The sequence below is a fragment of the Haemaphysalis longicornis genome, unplaced genomic scaffold, assembly GCF_048455015.1.
Source record: "Haemaphysalis longicornis isolate Haplotype H1 unplaced genomic scaffold, Haemaphysalis longicornis Haplotype H1 scaffold_2, whole genome shotgun sequence".
Lineage (NCBI taxonomy): Eukaryota > Metazoa > Arthropoda > Arachnida > Ixodida > Ixodidae > Haemaphysalis > Haemaphysalis longicornis.
In genome coordinates this window covers 270,260,361-270,283,738 of record NW_027526295.1, presented here as the reverse complement: position 1 = coordinate 270,283,738, position 23,378 = coordinate 270,260,361, and the positions used below count along the sequence as shown (strand labels likewise).

The window sequence follows — 23,378 nt, the reverse complement described above, 5'->3', positions numbered from 1 at the left end:
TAGGCTTATCAATAATAAATAAGTGCGGAGACACCAATCCGGCCATTTAAGACGGGTTAAAGAACGCCGGTCGCAAGAGTATGGCATTCCTTGTATCCAAGCAAGGGAAAAATCTGCAGAAATTCAGAGCATTGTCTACTAATGAGTAGCATTCTCATTCCTCTTGACTTGAGTGTCAGTTCTTTACAGCGAAATTTTTTGGTTTTTCTAAATTCTCCCGTACGAACTATCTTCATTTCAGCTATATACCGATTACAGGTGGAACTTCAGCGAAGTTTTCATTATTGTGGAAATTGAAGGCGTTTACACGGTCCGCCATTTTTTCTACTTTTTTTATTTTTTATTGTTTAGTATATCGAAATTTTGTTCTACCAATTATATCCATTTACGCTATAATAACGATTACACGTGGAACTTCCGCAATATCTGCATTTTTATGGAAATGCCGAGCGTTAAACGGTCCTCGCTGGGGGGTACTCGGCATAGAATGTGCACATTAAAAGTGAGGTAGTTTTAGAAACAACTTGCTGCAAAACGCAACAACGAATCTTTGTTTCTTTATTATTAAGCTTTTCTGGTGGCGGGAGCAACAAACATAAACATGCGCCTCACACTCTGACATAATTGCATTCACACGCAGGTGAAGCCTTCACTAGGATGGAAATAAATGTCTGCCGACTTTCTTCTGACTCCCGCGTTTCCCTTCAAAAATACTGCCCCCTCACCCTCATCTGGTGAAAGCATTTTGGTGAGGGGATTAGTGAAAGCACCAATCAGGACGGCGGATACGGATCTGAGCGGTCACGCAGGCCAGGCGGCCGGCCGTGGGGTGTCCATTGCGTGCCTTTGCGGCCGGTCAAAGCTTGCTATCAGTCGAGGCAGGAATCGCGAAGCACAAAGCTCATTTGGGCAGCTCGATTGCTCGCGAGGAAGGCGTACATTCGCGTGTCCTGTTCGTAAGCTCGAAATACCGCGCCCCATTGCTCCGATCCAATTAGGTCAAAGTTCTGCCCCGTCCCGCTCTCGCCATCCCTCGCGTGTCTCTGGGATTACGTAAACCGATTTCTCCTTCCCCCTGGTGACCTCCCTCATAAAATATACAACACGGATACGAGAACATGGATTAACGCCCGGGACAGCCGATTCTCGTATGTTTCGCGCTTAGTCCTCGTGTACAACGCACCTTCGTGAACTTAACAATTGACGAACTTCTGACGCGTATCGTACTTGAAAATATATATATAATGGAGCAATTTTTCACGTCCTGCCGGCTGATGTCGAAATAAGAAAAATCGGAGGCAAAGAATGGACTCGGGCAGCGCAGGGCAGGAGCGGGTGTGGAGGTCAATGTTGTTGTTGTTGATGATGATGCTGATTATGTTGTTGTTGTTGTTGTTGTTGATGATGATGATGATGATGATGATGATGATGACCACGACGACGATGATGATCTCAAAACACACACCCATTAAACATTGCCTGGAAGACGTTATTGAAATTTTTAGAATTATTGCCACGTTTTGAAAGCTAGCGGAAAGGACGCAGTCCCTTTAAACGTTGCAATATTTGCATGTATGTTTTATTTTACAGTTGCGTAGATTATATTGCATGCAGTGTATTGCTTATGGGTGCCACTGTAATTGTACGAATCGATTCCAAGGTCCGAAGGGTTCAGACAGCTGCTGTAGGACTGCTTCCCTGAGCCTACGAGGAGAAGCTGACGGAAAAAGGCCCAAGGAAAAAGGCTTTTGAAGCAAAAAACCACCTGTCCCATATATTACTTTTGTAGAAATGTGTTTCAGGTAAACGTTCTCTATTATAAATGAATTATAAATACTCTGCAATCTTGATTCTGTTTATTCCACTGAAGCCACACATAAACATAGCTGATGTATGTTCGAACGGAGATGCAAGACCGAAACTGGGGTGAGAAAGATCGTAGGTGATTCTTTTTCTCAATTACTTAGCTCGTAATAAAGGCATAAGTAGCGCCGTGGGCTCTGGCCCATTAATCATTTTTTGACATGTTTGTGTTCATACAAACTGTTTGCAAGAAGGCACGGGTGTTCCAGCCTCTACCGTAGTCCTTGCGCAGCCCAATAAAGGTCAACCCTACGTCATTACGCTACCCATTGTGGAGAAAATATCAGTTCACCGTGCCCCCAACAATGCACTTGCGCCTTGCCGGCGCCTACCTCAAAGGTGAAGGCCGGAGCGTCGGTGTTGGTGAGGAACCAGGCAACTATCTGATTCATGATGGCCAGGAAGGCGAGGAAAGCGATGCTGCTGGCCGCGACGCCACCCATCATCAACAATGTCGCCACTCCTCCGCGAGAGACGGCTTCCAGCGCGTTCTTTTCCGGCCTGCAGGACGTGCGCGCACGCGCTATAAAAGAGCACAAAGATTTCACTTAAAGCAAGTCTAAAGTCGGCACAACCGTGCAGTTTCGTGCAGGTACAACGAACGAGACAACACTGCCGCATCTTTTTAGTGCGAAAGCACTACGACTGATTTCGCGGATGCAAAATCTGATGCACTTGGTCAAGCCATCCGTAGTTTCCGGTTTGTAACCGGCTTGTGGAAAGGTTGATGCGCAGCAGAAAGAGGGTCGACGCAGGTATGCAACCGCCCGACGTTAGCCCGAGCGTTACGGTTTGAAATCCAGCCTCTTTAACCGATACCTGCCGCCATTCACTGTGAGTACGACGTTATTTAGCAATTCGTTAGTCTCAAAGTTACGTGAAGCCCAAACATTGGACGGTGGGCCTCATCCCGCTATAAGGTCTGACGTCGACAACCAGTGCCCACTGGAAACCTTTCTTTTTCTTGCCTTTAACGTTCGCTGATTTTTATGGGTAAAATTGTTGTGCGTGGCGCACCTCGAACTTGGGAAACTTCGCACTCTCACCATAGTTGAGTAGCTGTCGTACGAGGCCCCCGAGATTACGGAGGCAAGAAACGGCTTCGAAATGATGACACGGCATTCATACTGCCATAACGTTACCCTTTCTCGTTATTATACAAACAGGTGTTTAATGTTCTGACGAGTCTTATGCTCCCGCCGTTCTCGTTTCGTTCATTCTGCACCCTCCGACTTTTATCCTGCACTGTTGCCTTGAAGGCATGCAAGCCCGCCTTAACGCTAACGATTGAAAATAGAAACAGCTGTAAACATTCGTGTGTCGCTCTTGTGTCGTGCTTTTAAATAACAACAAAACAGCTGGACATTTCCAGTACGAAATTGTGTTTGTTATGGAACAAGCACAGTAAAGCACGTCGTGACGCTGCGGCTAAACTTTTGATTTTGCTCTTCCTTCTAGCCGCCAATATCATTTCTAAAATAATGCTATCGACGTACCGTCGTAAAAACTGCTGCTGCATTTTTTTTTCTGCGCGCACATGAACGCCACCCGCTTTCGTTATCTGCTACAGCGATTCCCATTTTCGCGTCGTAAGTACTCAGAAATGCATTAGAATCGTCATGCTTGAATACAGCTATTTAGGCACTGTTCCAGTCATATATTTCTAAACAAATACAGCACAGCTTTCGTCGCACGGCAAGCTCGTTTAGGCCACCACCAGGCGCCTAATACCAACACGTCGCTCAATTGCAATGTTACACTGTTACTACATTTCAAGTGAATAGTTACACCGCATTCACGAAAAAAAAAAAAAAACTGGCGAGGCTCGCACTAAGTCGCGCAAGGCTTGAACCCAAGCGAAGGCGCAGGATTTCTTTCTACGGGAACACTGAAGGACACATCACCATGCATTTGTACAGTTTGAAATTGTTTATTTACATGCTCCGTCGTCGCTTTGCCATGTGCTAGCAGTAGTCATCGTCATATGCATCTCTATCGTCGTGTTCCTCACGCCAAGCATTACATGCGCGGTAGCGCTTAACGACAGCTAGGGGCCAGCGGCGGCGCGTGCGCTGCACGACGCATGCGCGGCGTTCCTGGAATCGTGTCGAGGTTCCGTGGAGCAGGTATTGCGCAAGTTGTTGGTTGCTAGGCAACGCAAGGCACTCCTTAATAGCTTTCGCCAGTTTTTTGTTGTTGCTGTTGTTGCTGCTGCTAAAGCCACTGCGCGAGCCGGGGACGCTGGGCAGTAGCCGCGAGGCACGCGCTCACGAGCGCTCGAAATTTTCTTGGTATTTTTAACGCGCCACGCGCCACATATAACGGCAAGCTATAACAACTCTGCTGTTAAAAAAACGAGAGCTTTCAACACTCGTCTACCATTACTGAGGGATCACTGCTCAACGCAGGCAACAAGCTCATCTGTAGCTAGATGCAACTGACCCTCTATGGGGCGAGGCGCCGCCTATGCTGTATTCTGGCTGTTCCGTCTCCGGGTACAGGATCTTCGAGCAAGCCACTGCAGCCGGGGCACTCATGAGCGACGCCAAAAGCAGGTGACCGGCCTCCAGCTGCAAGCCGTCGGGGTCTTGTTTTAATGTTTGATACATCATACGGCTATAGTGTTAGGTAAGCTCGCCTAAAGGGGACGTGATGACAAAATACAAGTCTGGTTCATTAAGAAGACTGCTGCGCCACCATAACAATGTTACCAATATCTTTTTTTTTTTCAGTTTTGGAACAACAAATAGAGATATTAAAGAAAATACATGAAGCAGTGATGGTTCCCCAACCACTTCCGTCGAGTTCGCGGTGACGTCACGGAATCTTGTTTGTGCGACTGGCGGCAGAGGCCTCATCCGCCGCCAAGGTACACGACCCTGCAACACTTTCGATACGAGCTTTCGCTCTTTCCTTCGCGTCTGGAACCACTGCGAAAGCTATAGTTATCGCCAGCACGGAGCGGCATTGCGTGATTTGCCCGTCGCACCAGATGCGCCTTCCATTTCTGCTTTGTTTTTGCGGCTTTTTTTTTAAAGGGGCACTGACACAAAAATTTAGCATCTTGTTTTTTTCGTTGCGATAAGTAGCTAGTGACCTACTTATAACCTGTAGAGACCTCATTTGCTTCAGAGTGCGACGGTTGTTTAATTAGAGGGATTTTAAATGCGGCCAATCGCAGTTTCGGTTTCAGCGAGTGCCGTGAAACGGTGGATTTTGTGGATTTTGTGTGAACAAAGCTGACCACGTGACCGTCGGAGGGATATCACAGAGCAGAGCCGCCGTAGAACTGTCGAATCCGCATCGACGGCAGTTTCTGCGAATGCCCCCACGTACTGATCTCGTGAGGCGCCTAATTAAAAAGCGACCGTGGATGTGACGCAGGCGCTGCGAGTGCAAATGCTACTGCGGCTAAAGAACGACGCGCGACGCTCGAGACGGTGGGTGGCAAGACGCGCGCTGGGAGCAGCCGGCCGGTCTGCCTACAGGTCCGCCTACAGATGTGTTCGCTCAGCACTGCGGCGGATATTCGAATGCCGCTCTCGTAAGCGGTGCAGATGACAATTTTTAATGCAACCCGCCATCGCATCATTTACTCCATTCTCATGTAAGCCACTATGGTCGGGACTTGGGGACAATTTCGTGCAGCGGTAACAAGCTATCACTCGAGCTACCTGCGCCGGCCTGGGCCACTTCGCGGCCGTGGCCGCCGCCTGCACAGCGACCGTGCGGCTAGCTCAGTGGGCTTTTCGTGCCTCCGGCGCGTTTTCGCATCCAATGGTAGCAAACAGTAATAGAAACAGAGTGCCTGGAATCGCTGTAGAACTTTGGTCGCGGCCAGCTGCCCGATTAGCTTACGAAATCACGGCGCCTCCGCCGCCAACGATCGGGTCGTTCGTTCTCGAGAGCAGAAGCTCCGCCCTCCGGCCCTCCGATTGGAGCGGCGAGCCGGGCGAGCCCGCGTAAAACGCCGGTAGTGCGGAAGCGGCAAACACAAACTCGTGACGTGTTTGGATGTTGTTCATTTACAATTGCGCGTGGTCCTCTGCTGGCTGCTCGGTTACGTTTCGCACACTTCAAAATTGATTTTAAATATGTTCTAGGCTGTATTCGCCGCTGATATTTTGCAGATGATGTATATGTGTTCCCACCAATCTATCTCCGACGTTATCTCGCCTTCAAAATTTTGTGTCAGTGCCCCTTTAAGTTGCTATCGAAAAGCGTTCATTGCTGCAACTGAAGCAAAATCGGCCAACAGCCGCTACATGGCCTTGGTGACGTAATTCGAGCCGTCGAAGAACGTCAAGACCGGGAACGCGACAGAAATCTTTTGAGCAAGTTTACAAGTTATGTGATGGGCGTAGAGCAGTAATTTTTGGCTGAGGTACTTTGCGACCCCCTAAACTGGGTGCGTTGAGTGACTAAGTTCTGCAAGCAGTTAATAATTTTTAAAAAGTTGAAAAAAGTGTTGCAGGGTCCCTTTAACGATTTTAGGGAAGGCTCTAGTTTCGTATGATCGTACCACTTGAATGTTATGGTGCATTTGACAGACTGACGATTGATAAGTTTTTAATGCTGCCCCTATTACGTCCCTGCACGTCGTGTCAGTCACTGAAGCATGAAATTTGAAACTTTCCCAATATTTCTTGCTTTTTGTCGGTTATAAGGCATCTTTCGTGGCTGGAATGAAACTGAGTGATCCAGATGTTCAAAATTAGGCCAGGTTGTAATTCGTCTTCATGGCTTCTCTATAATGTTGCAACAATGAAGCTCACCAATGTTCATGATCCCGATTGCGCGCCAGTCTCACATACGTTCGTCAAAAGCGAAGTGCTTGTGATTTAGTAGGAGCTTTATCCATCTCACACGAAAGAACACTATGACGAGTAAACATCACGCAACCTTCGCCTTTTCAAACGAGCTCTGTAAGGCTCACAACTACTTCCACCATGGAAAGGACAAGGTAAATGCCGGATAGCGAGATAATAGTTTTGTAATGTGAAAAACTAGCTGCGAGATTAACATTAAACTACCTTACAAACACGCAATGTTGGAAGCTCCGTTATATCAAGGGACTTTTTTTTCCTTCCGGAATTTATTTTGTGTGGAAATTTCCCCAACAATGATAACATGTTTACGCGGCCGTTGAATACTTCTTGGCACAAGCTATACCGCGGCTATTTCTACGAAAACGCCATGTTATGTCAGGTTATACTCACGCCAAAGTTTATGTACGCTGCCATTATTGTTCCAGCAATGGTGGCAAAGCCGCTGGACATGATGCAGTGTAACTCAGCCTTGGTGAGCGCCGGAAGGTACGGGCTTATCATCAGAGGCGCCTCTACCTGGGAGGCGACACAAAAGGGAGCGACTAAAAATAGATACTGCGTGAAAAGAAGGCGACTAACTGTTGGTATCGTTTTTTTTTTTTTTTTTTTTGCAGGTTCCTCAGCAAAACAGACTATATAGGAGCGTCTTGGGAACAGCGTAAATGAAAAAGAAAAGAAATAAAAGTGATAGGGCCAATGCCGGCGTCTCAAGGCCGTATGCTTGCCTCCCCCCCCTCCCCCCCCCCCCCCCCGCAGTTGCATTGCTGAGCGTGAGGCCGCCGGTGGGGGTCATGCTGGGGCAGCCGTTTTAGACTGAAGCACATTACACCTTGTACAAACCCAGGAAATGCTTGGTATACTCGGGTGCAACTCAACAACGACAACGGTCTGTTCAGAAGGACAATGGTCTACAGGTCTGCTCATAACAACCAGTAGCGTATTTTCTTTTGTACTTCTGTGTCTGTACTACGAACCTATGTGATCTATGTTACTGGTTCTGCCGCTTTGTTATTTGCTACTTGTATTTTTTTTATCCCCCCAAAAACCCACTCCCCTCTTCAGTGATTGTGCGATTGAAGGTTCTTGAAATAAATAAATAAATAAATAAATAAATAAATAAATAAATAAATAAATAAATAAATAAATAAATAAATAAATAAATAAATAAATAAATAAATAAATAAATAAATAAATAAATAAATAAATAAATAAATAAATAAATAAATAAATAAATAAATAAATAAATAAATAAATAAATAAATAAATAAATAAATAAATAAATAAATAAATAAATAAATAAAAATGGCTGTGGCTTAGCTCCGCTAAACTTGCATTGGCAAAGCAAAAGCTTGGCTTAGTCTTGTTGAGTCTTGGTTTCGCTTGGTTAACCTTTGATTTGGCTGTATCCGACCACGTCTAAAAGCCGTCCGAGTTGGAAACTGTGGTGATGGGGAAATGGGGGAAGGCAAATCTGTTAGGTTAGCTAGAAGGAGAGCAAGTTAGTAGAATAAAGCAGGCAAGCCGGTTGCTGATAACTGACTCCCGATTCAAAGGGAGAGCCACTAATCATTCTCATCACCATCATGACATGTAAAACTAGGCTCTGAGTACATACGGGTGGCTGTTTTTCGTTTTTCGTGGTATTTTAGAGGCCCTCGCAGTGATACAGCCTGTCCCTCACTTTGCAGATGGGCCCCACGTTGCTGTTAATACAAGCTATGTAGCCGAATCGCTCTTATTTAGCTTACTAAAAGCTACCGCACATGTCTACCTCGGCGACACAAGCCATGGCAGTTGGGTCGGGTCCGTGTTTCGCTTGCTGCTTGAGCTGTCAGATTCGGGCGCACTTCACCATATGCCTCAAACCATCCCTAATTTACAATATTTTTTTAGCTCGAGTACGCGCGAGTCAAGCGTACGTTTATCAAACTTTTTTGCTTCAACGGCTTCCAAAGCGGCCGTCCGCCAGCGCTCTGTACGCGCCATGGCGGGGAAACAGGAAGAACTGATCGCTTCCTTCGGTTTGCCGCTCGCCGCCGCTTCACCAGCGACGAACTTTCCTGACCCAGCTAGATAGGCGGCGGACTAGGCGTCGGACGACGTGTCTTCCGCCGCCGGAGGTTGTTCGTCGTCTTTTCGTCGCATATTCGCCCCATGTATTCTGACCTTTAAGCTCAATGTCCCTTCAAAACGCACGCGCGCATTGACATCCGGGTCCGGCGCTTTGGGGGGGTGATACACTTCATGTGAGCGGCTTGTGTTGTTTCCCGGCGCCGGTGAAAGTGCCACCAATAACGCTTCGGCCCCTGACAGAGCCGATTCGCGGCGCCGAAGGAACCGTCACCGACCGTTCCTCGGTCTCCGACAGAAGCAAAATTGAGAGGGAGCGCTTGGAGATGGTATCTAAACAGCGCACTCGCCACCGATGCGACTCCGTGGGCGACGAACAGCGTGGTGAGCACTACTACCGCAGGCGACAATCAGGAAATCATCTTGTGGCCTTGCGAGAGCCGCGCATATCGTTTTTCGGTGCAGAAAAATACTTAAGAAAGCATTTTGTGGGGGTCTAATTCGGCACGGGGTGCAATTGAAGCTCGACTTCAAGTCGATTTCCATCAATGAGTTGGATTCATCAATTTTTCTCACGCAGCGGACAGACACAGGCCCCCGTGTGAGCGAGCGGATTTCAGTGCACGTTAACAGACCGCCTAAATGAATCCGTTACTCTCCCCTCCACCACGCCTCACAGCCCACGAGTAACTTTGGAGCGCAAAAAGCCAACAATATTTTTTATAAGCAACGTACTTTCTCTCACGCACCCGGCGTATGGAGACGTGAAACAAAAAGACATTCTGGGAACCTTCGCGATTGCGTACAGCTACAGTGCTTCGTTTTATTAGAACACGGATGGAATAAAGTCACGCTGGCCAGTGGCTCGCGTTCCGGTACTTTTCCTTGGTGTTGAGTTCGGGGTCCCTATTTTAGCACGGTGGAAACCAGATAGCACACAGTCATTGATTTTCAAGTCCACTCAAAGCAAGCAGCATTCTTTTAATAACAATATATCGTTTTTATGCTGTTTATGCTGTTTGTATTTTAACCGAGGTGATCTTTCTTTTTGAAGAGTTCCTTAAGCATTGTGACTCATTTTGTGCAAATCTGATTTATTTGCTTCGCCTAGCATATGCAGAAACTATAACGTAAAAAAACCCCTTTTATTCAGTTCATTGGAATCACACATAAAATTTAAAATTAAGCCACAGATTCCGCTCTTTATGGTTTATGTGGATGGTTATTAGCGAGCTGCAGTCCAACGCGAGGCGGCAGCGCTGGCCGACAAAGGGAGCGTCACTGGGTCCCTGACGAATATCCATCCATGATTACTCTTGCGGTGAACAAATGGTGACACAGGAAGTAACTTTCGGTGTCCCGGTCTGTAAAGCGCAAGTCTAATAATGAATTGTTTCAAACTACGCCGGCTCGCTGTGGAGATCCATTGACTTCACGGGTGCCCATGTGTTCGCCACTGTCCCGCTGTCATTACTGTTAGATACTGGAAAAACAGGTTATGGGGCATAATTTTGGGCATAAAAAGCCGAACGAAAAGTCGGAGACACAAGCACGCGCGAGCTCTGTTGAGTTGGAGTGGATATAAACAAGTTTAACGTTTTTTGGAGTGGAAATAAATTGGAAAAAGAAATTTAATTGGGAGCGTTACAGAAGCCAGCATTTAAAGGCCGAGTCCCATTGGTGGCGTGCACGTCCATCCAATCCCCGTAAGAATGTACGGTACCGTTGATCCTCCTTATAACAAGCACTGATATAAAGAATTATCGGCTATAACAACTAAAAAATGAGCTTTGGATGGTCACGCTTCCTTTCAGTGACACATTCTTTTTACAACAAAACCGAAACCGCGATAGCCGGCGATATCGGCTATAAAGAATAAATATTTGGTTGGCGCGAGGCTGAGGAGCTACTTGAAAATACTCCCGACGTCCAAAAATGCAGAACAAGAAATGCCCTTTCGTACTTGAACAGTGCGGAAAACTTCATGCTTTTCAGTGCTGTGCAAAGCCACCAGGCGAAGGTGACATCTTCCTTCAAATAAAAAAGAACGCAGGCCGCTTTTGTAAAATCAACTTTTTTCTGTTGTAATTTCACGTTGTCATGCTCCGGTCCATTTAGTTTGAAAAGCCCCAAAGAGACAGGCAAGGATTACGTCGTTCATAGTGAATCATGAAGTCTAGAATAATGCGATTTTGTACCCAGGATTTTTGCGCGAGCCAGATTACTGATTTCTTGAAACAGATTTTTACCGTCACTGTTACAACGAATATCGGATATAACGAATCAATTTACTGTCCTTAAACTACTTCTTTATAATGGGATTCGACTGTACTCGATTTTAGTCGGCGTTGTTGATTGCTGAAAAGTAGGCCCTAGGCATGGCAATCGTGGTATCACCTCGTCAACAGCGTTCCTGTCCGTGTGGGTGGTTTGGGGCTCGTCGTTTTATGCTGCGTCCTACCAACTAGCCATGCACGAAGTTCTGCCACAGAACTGTTCCTGGTGAGCAACCGCTAGTTGTGGGCCAGGTAACGCCGCATGCAGGGGCAATTAGAAAGCGGAAGAGGTAAAAAATAAAAATAAGGGAATTAAGCCTCGTCCGACCATTCCCACGAAGCAGTTGGCCACGCAGCTGATGGACTCGATGGGCGTGGCACCGGTCACCAGGCGCAGCATGGCGGCGATCCGAACGATGGCGCTTTGCAACAGCCCGTGGAAGTAGAAGACGTTCACGAAGAAGCTCACGTAGAACATCACCGACATGCTCTGCACAGCCGACGGCACGAGAGTTCACTGAGGGACCGCGGTGCGTCTGCGCTGTTAGCATACAAGACGCAGGGGCTTATTCTTAATGAAGTACCATGTTTCAGGGATTTATTCATGGATGACATAAATTAAAGAAGTGGAAAAATCTCCTTCAAGAACCTCTACGTTCATGATTAATGGTGCTCCGTGTTTACAAGAGACGAACAAGAACGACGGGAACCACATACACGAGGAATGCTACTTTTAATGGCGAACATTGAGGACAAACACGCCCTTTACACATGATACAAAGTTCAGCCGCGCTACGATGGGGCGCGTTGGCACTGATTCATGTCGTATTAAGATATGTGTTTACCAGGACGTACAAGAACAACGAGAGGTATACACAAGGCGAGCGCAGCTCTGTTATTGTAAGTACAAAATAAATACGCTTCGAAAATACCCCCCCCCCCCCCCGCCGCCGCTGTCTCAACGTTGCGCACGCCTTTGACGAATGAAAAGGCATACACTTTCTTGTACTGCCGGTTCTCGGCATGGGTAAAAACATTTCTCACCGGAGCATCTCAAACTCAAACACGTAAACAAGTAATGTACTTTATTCCAGGTCAGAGCCGAATGTGAGTTATTCTCCAAGAGAAATAGTTAATCTCCCAAGCAAATAACTGATTTATATATGTTTAATTACTATCTCGATGTATGGACGACCTATTCTTTCACCTTAGGGCACACCACTCCGCCTCACCTCCCCATCCCCTTCCTTCTTTTATAAACGTGACAAACGTCTATTGCGGAAAATGGGCATTGTATCTGTAGATAGGCTGTTGAACATTTTTTAGTCCAAAAGTGAAAAAGCTTGAGCGGGCAACAATTAAAGCTGCTGTAACCAGCCAGAGAAGATAACATGGCCTGGTAGGACGTACACGCACGCCGAAAATGAATGCCGGCTCGATGCCGGTGACATTCTGTCCGGCCTCGCCAATGTAGTCAGAGAGGTTCAGGCCTGCCGAGAGGTAGCCGAACATGAACTGCGAAGCCTCGCTCGGAATCTCCAGGAAGGAGGCCACCTTGCGGCTCACGCAGTTCAGCATAACGTGTCCCAGATTCCAGCGAAGCACCAGCGCGGCCGTTGCCAGAAGGAAGGCAACCAAGTTGGCCACCACCTTCCAAGGGATCTGTCGGGTGACATGGATGCAACGGCAAGAGCCAGGGCGGCGTGACCGAATTTTTGGGCATTTTGAATATCACGAGGAGAAAGACTGAAATTTCTATGATACAAAGTTGTTTTAACAATGAAGCTTTTTCTCGGTCGAGGCTTTTATGGGATAATAATAATAATAATAATAATAATAATGAGATGTGGTAACGCGGTCACAAGAAGGTGGAGAGGGTATAGCCTAGCACGGAGGAGAGCAAGCTCCAAGAACACATGCAGCAAATAACAGAATACCTGAAAGAGACGGTTATGTAAAAAATCGTTTTTTAAACTACTAAAACTTGTGGCAATGTTCATATTTGTCAAAATTTTCAGCAAAAATAAAACCTTAGCATATTTGAAGGAATAAATCAATACCTACTTGATATTGTCATTGTTCTTTCAGTTAAAAATATCTGGATGCTTGGTTTCTGCGATAGCAACCGATAGAAATACGCTGTGGCAGTGTTCTAAGTTCAAAAGTAACAGAAGGCTCTAATAGATGTCGCGGGCAGTGGAACACGGCAAAAAATGAATTGGCAGGAACGTGAACCGATCTGGTCTTGATAAGTGCTATAAAGCTTAGCCTTGCGATTAATAAAGGCTTAGTAGCTCCGCTGTTAACATCAGCGTCCGCGACGGTAAGTCAGTGAATCTGGGCTAATTTTTTCAAATGTCACATTTTTTAACAGCAGAGCTGTCTAAGCATGAGTTTTCAAAGCAACACCAAGAAAAAAATGGCAGCGTCTGCACTCCGTGGGTGATGGCGAGGGTGCGGAGTACGGGGACTCGAAATCACATCCAAGTTGCGCCCTGAGTGACATACGATTTGCGCCCCGACCATCATTCGATTCGCGCCGTGAGTTGCACCTCGATTATTCCCTAAATGAAACTGCAACTCACGGCTCAAATCGATCTTCGCTTGATTTTCGCTCGATGGTGGTATGCGCACAGATGGACGCGGACGGACATTGGGAGGTCCTAAGGTACTACGCTCCGTTACAGGCGAGGGAGTAAGCCGTTTGACTCTCGGGTACTAACACACGGTCGTAGCCAAATGGGTAAGACGACTGACATTAACTCTGTCTGGTCTACCAGACACAGGCTCGAATCCTGCTGGTGCCTGTGTGATTTTTTGCGATTGTAACTGCTATGTGCACGGACGGAGACGGACATTGTGGGGTCCTAGGTACTCCGCACCTAAAATGGTTGCGGCTTACCTCAGCCAAATCTGGATATGCAAAGTGAAAGCTCGGTTTAGCCTTGTTAAGCCTTGGTTATACTTGGTTAACCTTTCATTTAGCTGTAATACCTATACTATTCATCCAAAGCCTTCCTTCACCTGCGGTTGTGGTCCCCCTTCCGGCGTTTTCCGAGCCGACCACTCGTAACAAAAAAGTTCGTAAAAGGGTAGTAACGGCTGTATTTACTAACTCCTTACGCAGTTTACTACCCCCCAGAACGGTACGTAGGTCATGTCACTAAGTGTGGAAGCGTTACTAGTCTAGACCGTGCACTTAGTAACTGCTGCTGGTTCGATACTAACATCCACTGAAGAAAAAATTCTATGAATTTTTTAGCATAATCACTACAGCTCTTTTTCCACACCCTCACGATTAAAACGTTTTTGCAAATCCACATGCTTCCTTGTATGTGCTCACATTGAAATGCATAATTCTAAAATTATTGCTACAATATTTGATTTTTACGACAAGCCTATACCGATTCTCTCAGGGGACTTTCCGCTGCTAGCTATAAAAGCAAGAAGAGCAGATGTATTTCTAAGGTAACCAAGTAATACGCGCTCTCCTCGCGCATCCCGTTGGTTTTCGTGCTCAATTCAGTTGTTGATTGTCCACGTGTGATATGTGCGTGATGAATGTGTAGGTCACGCTGCGCACTCAGCAGATCCACATTGTTACGCGTATCTTTTTACTAGGTCATGCATGACCAGTTCGTAAAAGCAACTCAGTACCTAGTCATTACTGGGACAAGTAACTGGTTAGTGTTCTGTTAGTAAGTGCGCCGCCCTTTTCTTTAAGAGTGAACGCCTCCCTGGGCCTTATGCGCGGGGTGGTCAGGTGGCCGACGGCGGTTCAAAGCCTCCAGCTCCCGAAGGCCCGGCCTCGCTCTCATCCATCACCAAGCACGCATGCCCGCGGAGGGTATTGTGGTCAGGAGTGAACCAGCTAGAGAGCGCATGCGCCAAGCCATAAGCGGCGGTGGCGGCGGTTAGTGAAAGAAAAAAATCACGCCATATCCACGGAATGAATGATGATAAGTGGGGCGAAGCTCGAGAGGGGGAGATCATCGGTAACCGTAACTCTCCCGTGAAAGTTCGCCCATTACATCATTAAGAAAGACGTAAGACTGTGTGCGTACATTGTACAAATCAACTTTTATTTTCGGAGTCAATGCTCCCAGGCCCAGACCTGGTGAAAGACCCCGCGCCATCGAGGACTACCCCGCACCTCCACCACAATTTGTCACGTAGGATGGGACACAACGGTAAAGAAAGAACTTTTATTTAGGGCGAACTTGTGCCCGAACAAGACGAGAGGAAACGAGCAAAGGTCCTTGCGTCTCGTTCGGTCTCCGAGAACGACTGCCTGCGTTCGTGGCGTGATCTCTTGCGTGATCTCCCCCTCGCAGTGCACGTGCGCTCGCGCCTCCGTTGGCGAACACAGACAAGCTCGCGCTATCGGTGCCGAGTTTGCGCTGCCGGTTGCAGCCGGTTCTTGCGCGTGCAACGCGGCCCACTTTGCGACATCTCCGAAAGAATGCGGCGGTCACGTACCACGAGACACAAGAGATGGACAGACCCATGACTTTAGGAGCTTCGCCCCTAAAATGGAGAGACGAGCTAGTTGGTGAACATCAATGAGGGAAACTTAAGTGCGAACGGACACAGGGACGAGAAAGAAAAATGACACCAGCGCTTATTCGCTGGTGTCGTTTCCCTTTCTCGTCCCTGTGTCTGCTTGCGCTTAAGTTTCACTAATAGTGAAAGCAGTTGGAAGTTGGCGTCTGTAGTGGTGTGTGTGTCTACTTCGTCTTCGTCTGCTTAGCGTCCCTTTTATTCTTTCTTATAAGGTTTTGTGGCATCTTGTCCTCCCACGTTATTGGTTAATTCGAACTGTATGGAATAAATTGGCTTTCTGCTGGCATTATTCGCAGCCGGCATCATAGTTTTCTGGAATCATAAGTGGGAGTATGGGCTTACGTATGTAGGCGTTCGTCTGTATTTGAAGTGCGGAGCACTTTATGGGCTCGCCTTGTCGCCGTAGCTCGCTAACCGTCGATGTCAAGCGACTGCCGGAATCAGGCGGCGCAGCGAGATAACTGACCCAAGTAGAGCCTGGTGTACCGTCGTCAGGGGGTCGTGTTGATGCTTGAAAACCACGCTGTTTAAATATTCATAACCGTTCGAACCTCGTGAACCACTTGCGCTTGTCATACATCTCTCCGTTGTTTAGCGCAGAGAAAACTGCACGTACATTTCAGGCAAAATATGTGTATACAACCGGAAGCCCCACGTTCATTTACTTAGGAACGCTCGTTGGGTTGATTTTTACGATAGTATGCGAAAAAAGCGGCCGCGCAAGAAAGAAATGGCGCGTTCGAAATGATGCAGAATGGCTCCAGACGGAAGATAAAAAAATGGCGCCTTCAAAATGACGCAAAAAGCTCCAGCCGCGCAAGAAAGAAATGTCACTTTCGAAATGACGCAGAAAGGCTCCAGCAACACAACAAAAAAATGGCGCGTTCGAAATGACGCAACACCGCTCCAGAATACGAAACTAAACCAAACACACAAAGAACAGAACTCCCGCTGGTGCAGTTTCAGGCAAAGAACACTGCGAAGGCAGGAAATTTAAATTGCATATTCGCAAAGAGAGGAGTGAGATCTGGAGGGCGGCGAAGAGCGTGATGGGTAGTAGCAGTGAGCGGATAACGGCGCCACCACCCATCATGGTGAATCCCTGCTAAGCACTTCCGACAACATTTACATTTGGTGGAACGGCTTTAATTTTTCTAGGATTTCTCGCTTCTTCAGCATGTAGGCTGGGGTGTGGTGTAGGCATGGATATTCTGTGAAGTCTACACGATGTTAATTTGTATGTGCCCTGACAGTAAGCTGGGCGTGCGTATGAATGTTCGGGCTCTCTGCGGTGTATGGTAGTCCTCGCAAGAGAATCGGCCTCCTAGTTATCCTCTAGCCCCTGATGGGTGGGAGTCCAGATAAGTGTGTATTCGTGTTTTAGAATATTGATATGAGTTATTCAGCATGATGGAGCCGTAGATGAAGTTTCTTACGGCCCTAGTCGAGTCAATGATAATTTGGGACCCTTCTTTTTGAATTCAGTTCATCTGACTTCTACTATGACGGCAGTGGTATCTGCTTCTTGAAAATTCTGTTTTTTTTTTTTTGTAATGATAAAATCAAGCATCTATCCGTTGGTAGCTACGGCTGATACATTGCCTTGCTTGTTTACGGCCGCATCGGTGCAAAATACGTTTAGGTTGTTTTGGTATGTTTTCGAATGTATCGAGTTCTTGCCAATCTTCTGCCCTTATTGTGAGTAGGGTTCATTTTTGGGGGAATCAGAGAGTTCTGAATACAGCTTCTATGAGCGAGTGTTAATCATCCTATTAATTAAAGTTATATGAACCTCCTGTCCAGATCTTCTGAGAATTCCTCGGCCCGGTTTGGTTTTGAGGAGGCGTTCTTTCTAGGCGTCAAATAGCGTGCTTTTGATTTCCCTGAATGGGTCGTGTATGCCGAGCTTCACGAATTTTTTTGTTGGAGGCATAAATTTTTAGGCTTATAGCGGGCTTGTGAGCTGTTCTTATTATTGCATCGTCCCTTTCCTCTTGTGTCTAATCCAGTAGGTGGAAGGGGAGGCTATATGCAATGCGGCCTATTATGAGGGCTTGAACAATGTGGAGGGTGCCCTCCTCTCTTATGCCACCCGCCGCGGTGGCTCAGTGGCTAAGGCGTTGCGCTGCTGAGCACGAGGTCGCGGGTTCGATTCCCGGCCGCGGCGGCCGCTTTTCTGATGGAGGCGAAAAGCAGAAACGCCCGTGTGTACGAGATTTCGGCGCACGTTAAAGATCCCCAGGTGGTCAAAATTAATCCGGAGCCCTCCACTACGGCGCGCCTCATCGCCTGCGTTGCGTCGGCGCGTTAAACCCTACGATCCATCCATCCATCCTCTCTTATGCCCTTCCTAGCTCTTGTAATTCTTATTACTATTCTGGCCAACTGTTCAGCTGTCATGCGCAAGCTTGCTCAGAATATTTGTGGCTTTATTCTTGTTCAATACCCAGGCCTAGTATTCTTATTGTGGGACGGAAAGGTATGTTCTGTCCATCTAGTATCATGCTGACAGGACTAATGTTGTTTCCCGTCGGTATTAACCGGATGAGTTCAGACTTTCAGGGGCAGATTTCAAGCCATGTTTTTTTCGATTGGCTCTTGAAGGTAGTTGATAACACCTTGTAGCACATCTAATTTAGATTGTAACGTTCCGCTTTTGGTCCACACGGTAATGTCGTCGGCGTATATGACTTTTCCAGTTTCTCCATGTTCTTCCAGATTCTTAGCGATTTTGATCAGTGTTAAGCTCAATAGAAGAGGCGAGATAATTGATCCCTGGGGTGTGCCCCGGTTTGGTGCCCTAAAGGGGTCGGATCGAGTGTAGCCTATGCCTATTGTTACTGTTCCGTCTGATAGGGAGTTTCTAATGTAATTGTACGTGCTTTCCTGCATTGTATCTCTTCGCCTGCCTTGAGGATAGAGCTCCGTCCCGTTGTATTTGTTCCTCCTGGTTGTCGTCGTTTTTTCGCGCTTCCTTTCACCATGAACCCTTACCAACTCGCACAGCTTTCCTTGTTACTTGAGGATAGAGTCGTGCGATACATTGTCGAAGGCGCCTTTGAGGTCCAATGCGAGAATTATTTGATCTTGGCCGTTATCTTTGTCTATTATATCATGTTTTAACAGCATAAATGTCAGCATGGGAGGACAGTCTTTACCTTAAACCGATCATACAGTCCGGAAAAAGTTGATGTTCTTCTATGTACTTTTGAAGTCTTGTCGTAATGGTTCGTTCGTTGATTTTACCTACACACGAGGTGAAAGAAATAGAGAAGCGCATCTGTCTCTTCGTTCTTCGTTTCTCTTGGTGCATATTTCTCTTGAAGAAATATACACCAACTCGCCCAACAGCATGTTTTACTGGAGAAACAGAGCTTAGATGTTTTTATTTCAAGGGGTTCCTCCGGCTTTGGTATAGTTCTTAACGTGGGGTGTTTCATCTAAGGGGGTAGTCGGTCTTCGAGCCATAATTCGCTTATGTATTTCGTATTTTGTCAGGGCCCCCATCTGAGCATCGTTTAAGTTTCTTAGCATATTGTTTGTTATTTCATCTGCATCGGCTGCGCTTTTCTTATTGCTGGTCAATATAGCCTGGTGTAGCTCTTCCTTGTATATTTGTCTACAACGGAAGTCATTGGGGCTACGTTACTAGTTCCTGCGTACCGGTGAGATGTTTCGGTCCTGTTCAAATGTTTCTTTGAGAGCCAACATGAGTTCGTCATTAGTACTGTAGTGGCGTGCACCTCATCTTCTAGCCGTGCCCCTATCATCATCTGCATTATCCCACCATCACCATCAGCGGGGCTTGCCCGGCCGCGTGAGCAGTGACAGTCACCAGGAACAACAACAACAACAACAACGCGACACACAGATCGAACACGACCGAGCGCCTGGGCGGCCGCATGTCTGCACCGCTGCCACTCCTGGCCGGGCCTACGCTCTCTCCAATAAAATGTAGGAAGCGTCATCAACCACAACGACCGAGTCTGCTTCCTACAGTACCTTTGAAGTTTTGAGCTCCTTTGTTGAATTGGTGACTCAACTCTCCCTTTGTTGTTTCGGGGTTGAGCATGCCCTTGGTATTAACTCATGTTTTGGAGGAGTGGAGGGTCTCCTTAAGCCATTCGCAAAAATCTCTCCAGTTTTTGTTTGTGAGCTTGCTGGCATAATTTCTGGCCAGTTTCTAAAACTTCCGAATGCGAAGCTTCAGCTTCTTATTGTGTCTTCTCATCTTGCATCTTTTGAACAGTTTCTGTTTCTTGTCCCACAGACTGATCAGGTAGCTGTCAACGCACAATTATTAGCTCTCTTGTCCGTACTCGTTCGTTGGGTGAGGACGCGCTAAAAGAGGATTTGACCTTCCGCGGCTGTGCCGTCGGAAGACGGCACTGAACGGGGTGACGACGATTACTACTGCATAGAATGCCGTACATACTTCAATGATCTTTGCTTTACATTCCCGTCCAAAACGGCTTTGCTCTGCTACGACCGGGCAGCTCCCTCTCCCCTGGGATCCGATGTGAATGTGGGGAGTTAGGTCGACCCCCGGCTCTGCTGTTTCTCCAGCCTTGGTCCGCTAGTGCAAGCTGCGCATTTTTTTACGAAACACAACGGGAAAAATTATATTTCAAGATCTATTTTGGGATGTTTAAGAATGCGTGAGCGGCTCGTGAATTTCCCTCGCGACCTTGAGGCTCGGCCTACTTCGCGTGCCTTGCTCCGGTATCCGGTATCCTGTTTTGCCGCGCTGCACTGGCTGCACGCTCCGTTCTACAGCGTGTGCAAGCGCTGGCGGAAGTGCCGGGACCCGTCGAGACGGTGCAGGGGCAAATGGTGCGCCGTGTTTGACATGACGTCACCCCGGGATCGTCGCTATGGTTGCGATGGCAGCTGCCTCCTTCCTCGAACTCCGTCTTCCTGTGCTCTTCTATCACTTGCACTATTGACAGATCGACGCGGCTCGGCGTGGCGACGCAAACATTTTGCTACATTGCCTTCTCTATTGCTCATTCAATAGTACCAGGGGTCCTGTGGGTATGGCCGAAGCCACCTCGTTGGGACAGGCAAGACGCTGTAGCCACTCAGCAACACCGAAAGGAAGGCAGAGTGGACAGGGAAACGTGGGGCGGTTGAAGTGTATGTAGTTAAGACCCGGAAGTGTTTGTAGTGGTGTTTGAGGGTCTTGTAGGAATGTGCCTCGTCGGCCATGGGCGGAGAAGGCCAGGAGATAGCAGCAACCGGCTAGGAATCCCGCATGGTATCTGATGAGCCAGCTTATTGCCAGTGACGCCCTATGAGTTGTCCTCCATACCACGCAGTGACCAAGGTAGGGGGGAGAGCGTCGGAGAGATAGTCATGGACCCCGTCGGGAAATCGGGTGTATAAAAATACCCACGCTCACAGAAACGCATACCTTGTCCCTGTCGTACGAGGCGATGTAGCCGCAAAAGATGAGGATGAAGAGGCCACCCAGTGACTGCAATCTGCGTAGACTGCGCAGGCTGTCGAGCACCAGTACACACAGGCTGATCGCGACCGCGGCCCCGTATCCCACCACAACCCTGCGTTGCCAGGCGCGTTAAAATTCTAGTTACTTTCTTGTATATATATTGAATTACTCTAAGTGCCAAACAGAGAATCATACAGGGAAAGGGGGGGGGAGTTATTTCACACCCAACAAAAAATTGCATACAAGTCACAATTGTAAAAAGACAGCAAAATTATAAGCCAGTACAACATCAATAATAAAAATTCCTGGGAAGAACTAGTCTACAACTGATGTTCCCCTCTAGAAACGTTAACATTCTGCAACGGGGACAGTTTGGTTAGGTTTCCCGTGCTTGTGGGTAACAAATTCCACTGGCCAATATAAGGGTAAGGGTGAATTTTAGTACTTGTTAGTTCTCAGGAAAATGGGCCTGTCTTTCGATGCGCGTTGAGTAATAAATAGCAGGAAGAATTAACATGGCTGAATTCGGGAATGATACACTGTAGAAAAAACGCGCGAAAAAACGATAAGAGGCCGCATTTCTTTTTCCCACTGCCGGAGGGGGAAGTTTAGGGCACGCTGTTTCCGAAACATTGTTATAGTGCATGAATAAGGCTACAGTAGATACTATGCCGCTTTGTTCCACACATACTTAAGCATGGCTTTATAATATTACTGGCACAGTTGCCCTGTAATGGGAGTGCATTCTAACGAATAAATTCTTGAATAAACATGTGTGCTGTTCAGTTCCACAGTTTGCCAGTGTAAACGTCACTTAAGAATGCCTGGTTTATTAAAAGCTTCACAGGTCATGTGTTGTATATGAGTGTTCCCAGTTTTGAATTAAGAACACCGGGATACTTGATCGAGTGGCCTGCCTCGATCAGCTTATCGCTAATGGTGTGCTGATTAAAAAATTAAATTATCGGATGAGGAAAGCGTTACATGCGTTGTTTTATCTGCGTCAGTCTCCACTTGCTAGGTATGACACCACTCCGATGACATCGACAGATCAGTCTCGAGCATAGTTATACCGGTAGATAATATTTCCCTGTGTGTAGCGGTGTCATTCGCGGAGAGGTGGACGTTTGAAGCTCTATTATGAGCAATGAGGGTCTCGGACTTATTTCTGTGGTGCAGAGAACTTTCACCTATGTAATTTAGGCGTATCAAAAAAGAATGAGGGCCTCGGAGGCCCTTATCTCTGTGGTACTGAGGTGTACTTTGCAGGCATGCGATTAGATACAAGATTGTTGAATTTGACTGACTAAACGGATTTTGGGACATTCTTTAATCCGGTCTGTCATACTGTAGAAATTCGGCAGTTGATGAAAGTCGGCATGGTTTAGCGTGGACACCTATGTTCCCGCGATCGTTCTTTTTCGCCAGTTCTCCTCTGATTTTGTGGAGTGGCCGCTGCCTTCAGAAAAGGTATAAATATTAATTAATGAATATTCATTTGTTGATTACAATACCCAAACTACCATGCCGGATGCTTATAAGAATCGTAACAATACTCCCAAAGTATGATTCTCCTCGCAGGAAGACATTCCAAACAGGGCAGCTTTTATACAACTCGTGAGCTTAGCCACTAAAGCTTTCTTTAACTATTTGCAGGGCGAGGCATAGAATCTATCCCCAGGCCGCGCTTATGCACTGAACCTAGGGGTTATATGAGCAGAAAAACTTAAGAGGAGAACATTTAAACTTCCCGCGCCAGCTTCTGGAGGCCGCTATGGACGAACTAAGCGACTTACGGCAGTAGGGCGCGAGCTTCAGTCGCATAAGCCGTAACGTGCATAGCGCGCTGTTCGTCACGGCGCGCAATCCACCACGTTACGGCACTGTTGGCAGCCAGGAATGCATAAGTGAAGAGTGTGAGTACCACCAGGAGCCGAACGCCGCTGCACCAGTCCGGACAGGAGTGCCATGTTCGTGCTATGGCCGCCGCCAGGTACGCGTGGTAAAGCACCGCCAATAGGATCTGCGACAACCGGAGCTGAAGCTCAGCCCAGTGCAACTCACTCACACGAAACTATCCCGTCGCCGCTGAAGAAGAAGAAGTAGTCTAGCGCAACTCACTCACACGAAATGAGTTCGTCGTTTTTGAAGAAGAAGAAAATAACTATATTTTCACAGGGATCCCCTAGTCCGGAGCTCCCGAGACAGCCCACAGAGCCTTCTCTGCGCGTTCAATGAGTGTCCTTTGCCCTTCCGCGCTAGAGTATTCTTTCTTCTTTCCCATGAAGTGGAGTAGGATTCGGTATGGGGGGAAGGTTAGGGTCCTGT

General features: G+C 47.2%; 1 protein-coding gene across 1 annotated transcript in view; it reads right to left on the bottom strand.

The window, feature by feature from the left end:
- LOC144168633 (solute carrier family 28 member 3-like) overlaps nt 1-23,020 on the bottom strand; it is a 34,017-nt gene extending 10,997 nt beyond the window's left edge. Inside the window, exons 1-7 of the mRNA XM_077697579.1 lie at nt 23,010-23,020; nt 21,015-21,162; nt 12,449-12,700; nt 11,367-11,528; nt 7,083-7,208; nt 4,306-4,433; nt 2,196-2,364 (exon numbers count right to left, since the gene is read on the bottom strand). Coding sequence (XP_077553705.1) covers nt 2,196-2,364; nt 4,306-4,433; nt 7,083-7,208; nt 11,367-11,528; nt 12,449-12,700; nt 21,015-21,162; nt 23,010-23,020 — 996 coding nt within the window. The remainder of the gene's footprint in view (nt 1-2,195; nt 2,365-4,305; nt 4,434-7,082; nt 7,209-11,366; nt 11,529-12,448; nt 12,701-21,014; nt 21,163-23,009) is intronic.
- Nucleotides 23,021-23,378: the final 358 nt, after the last annotated feature.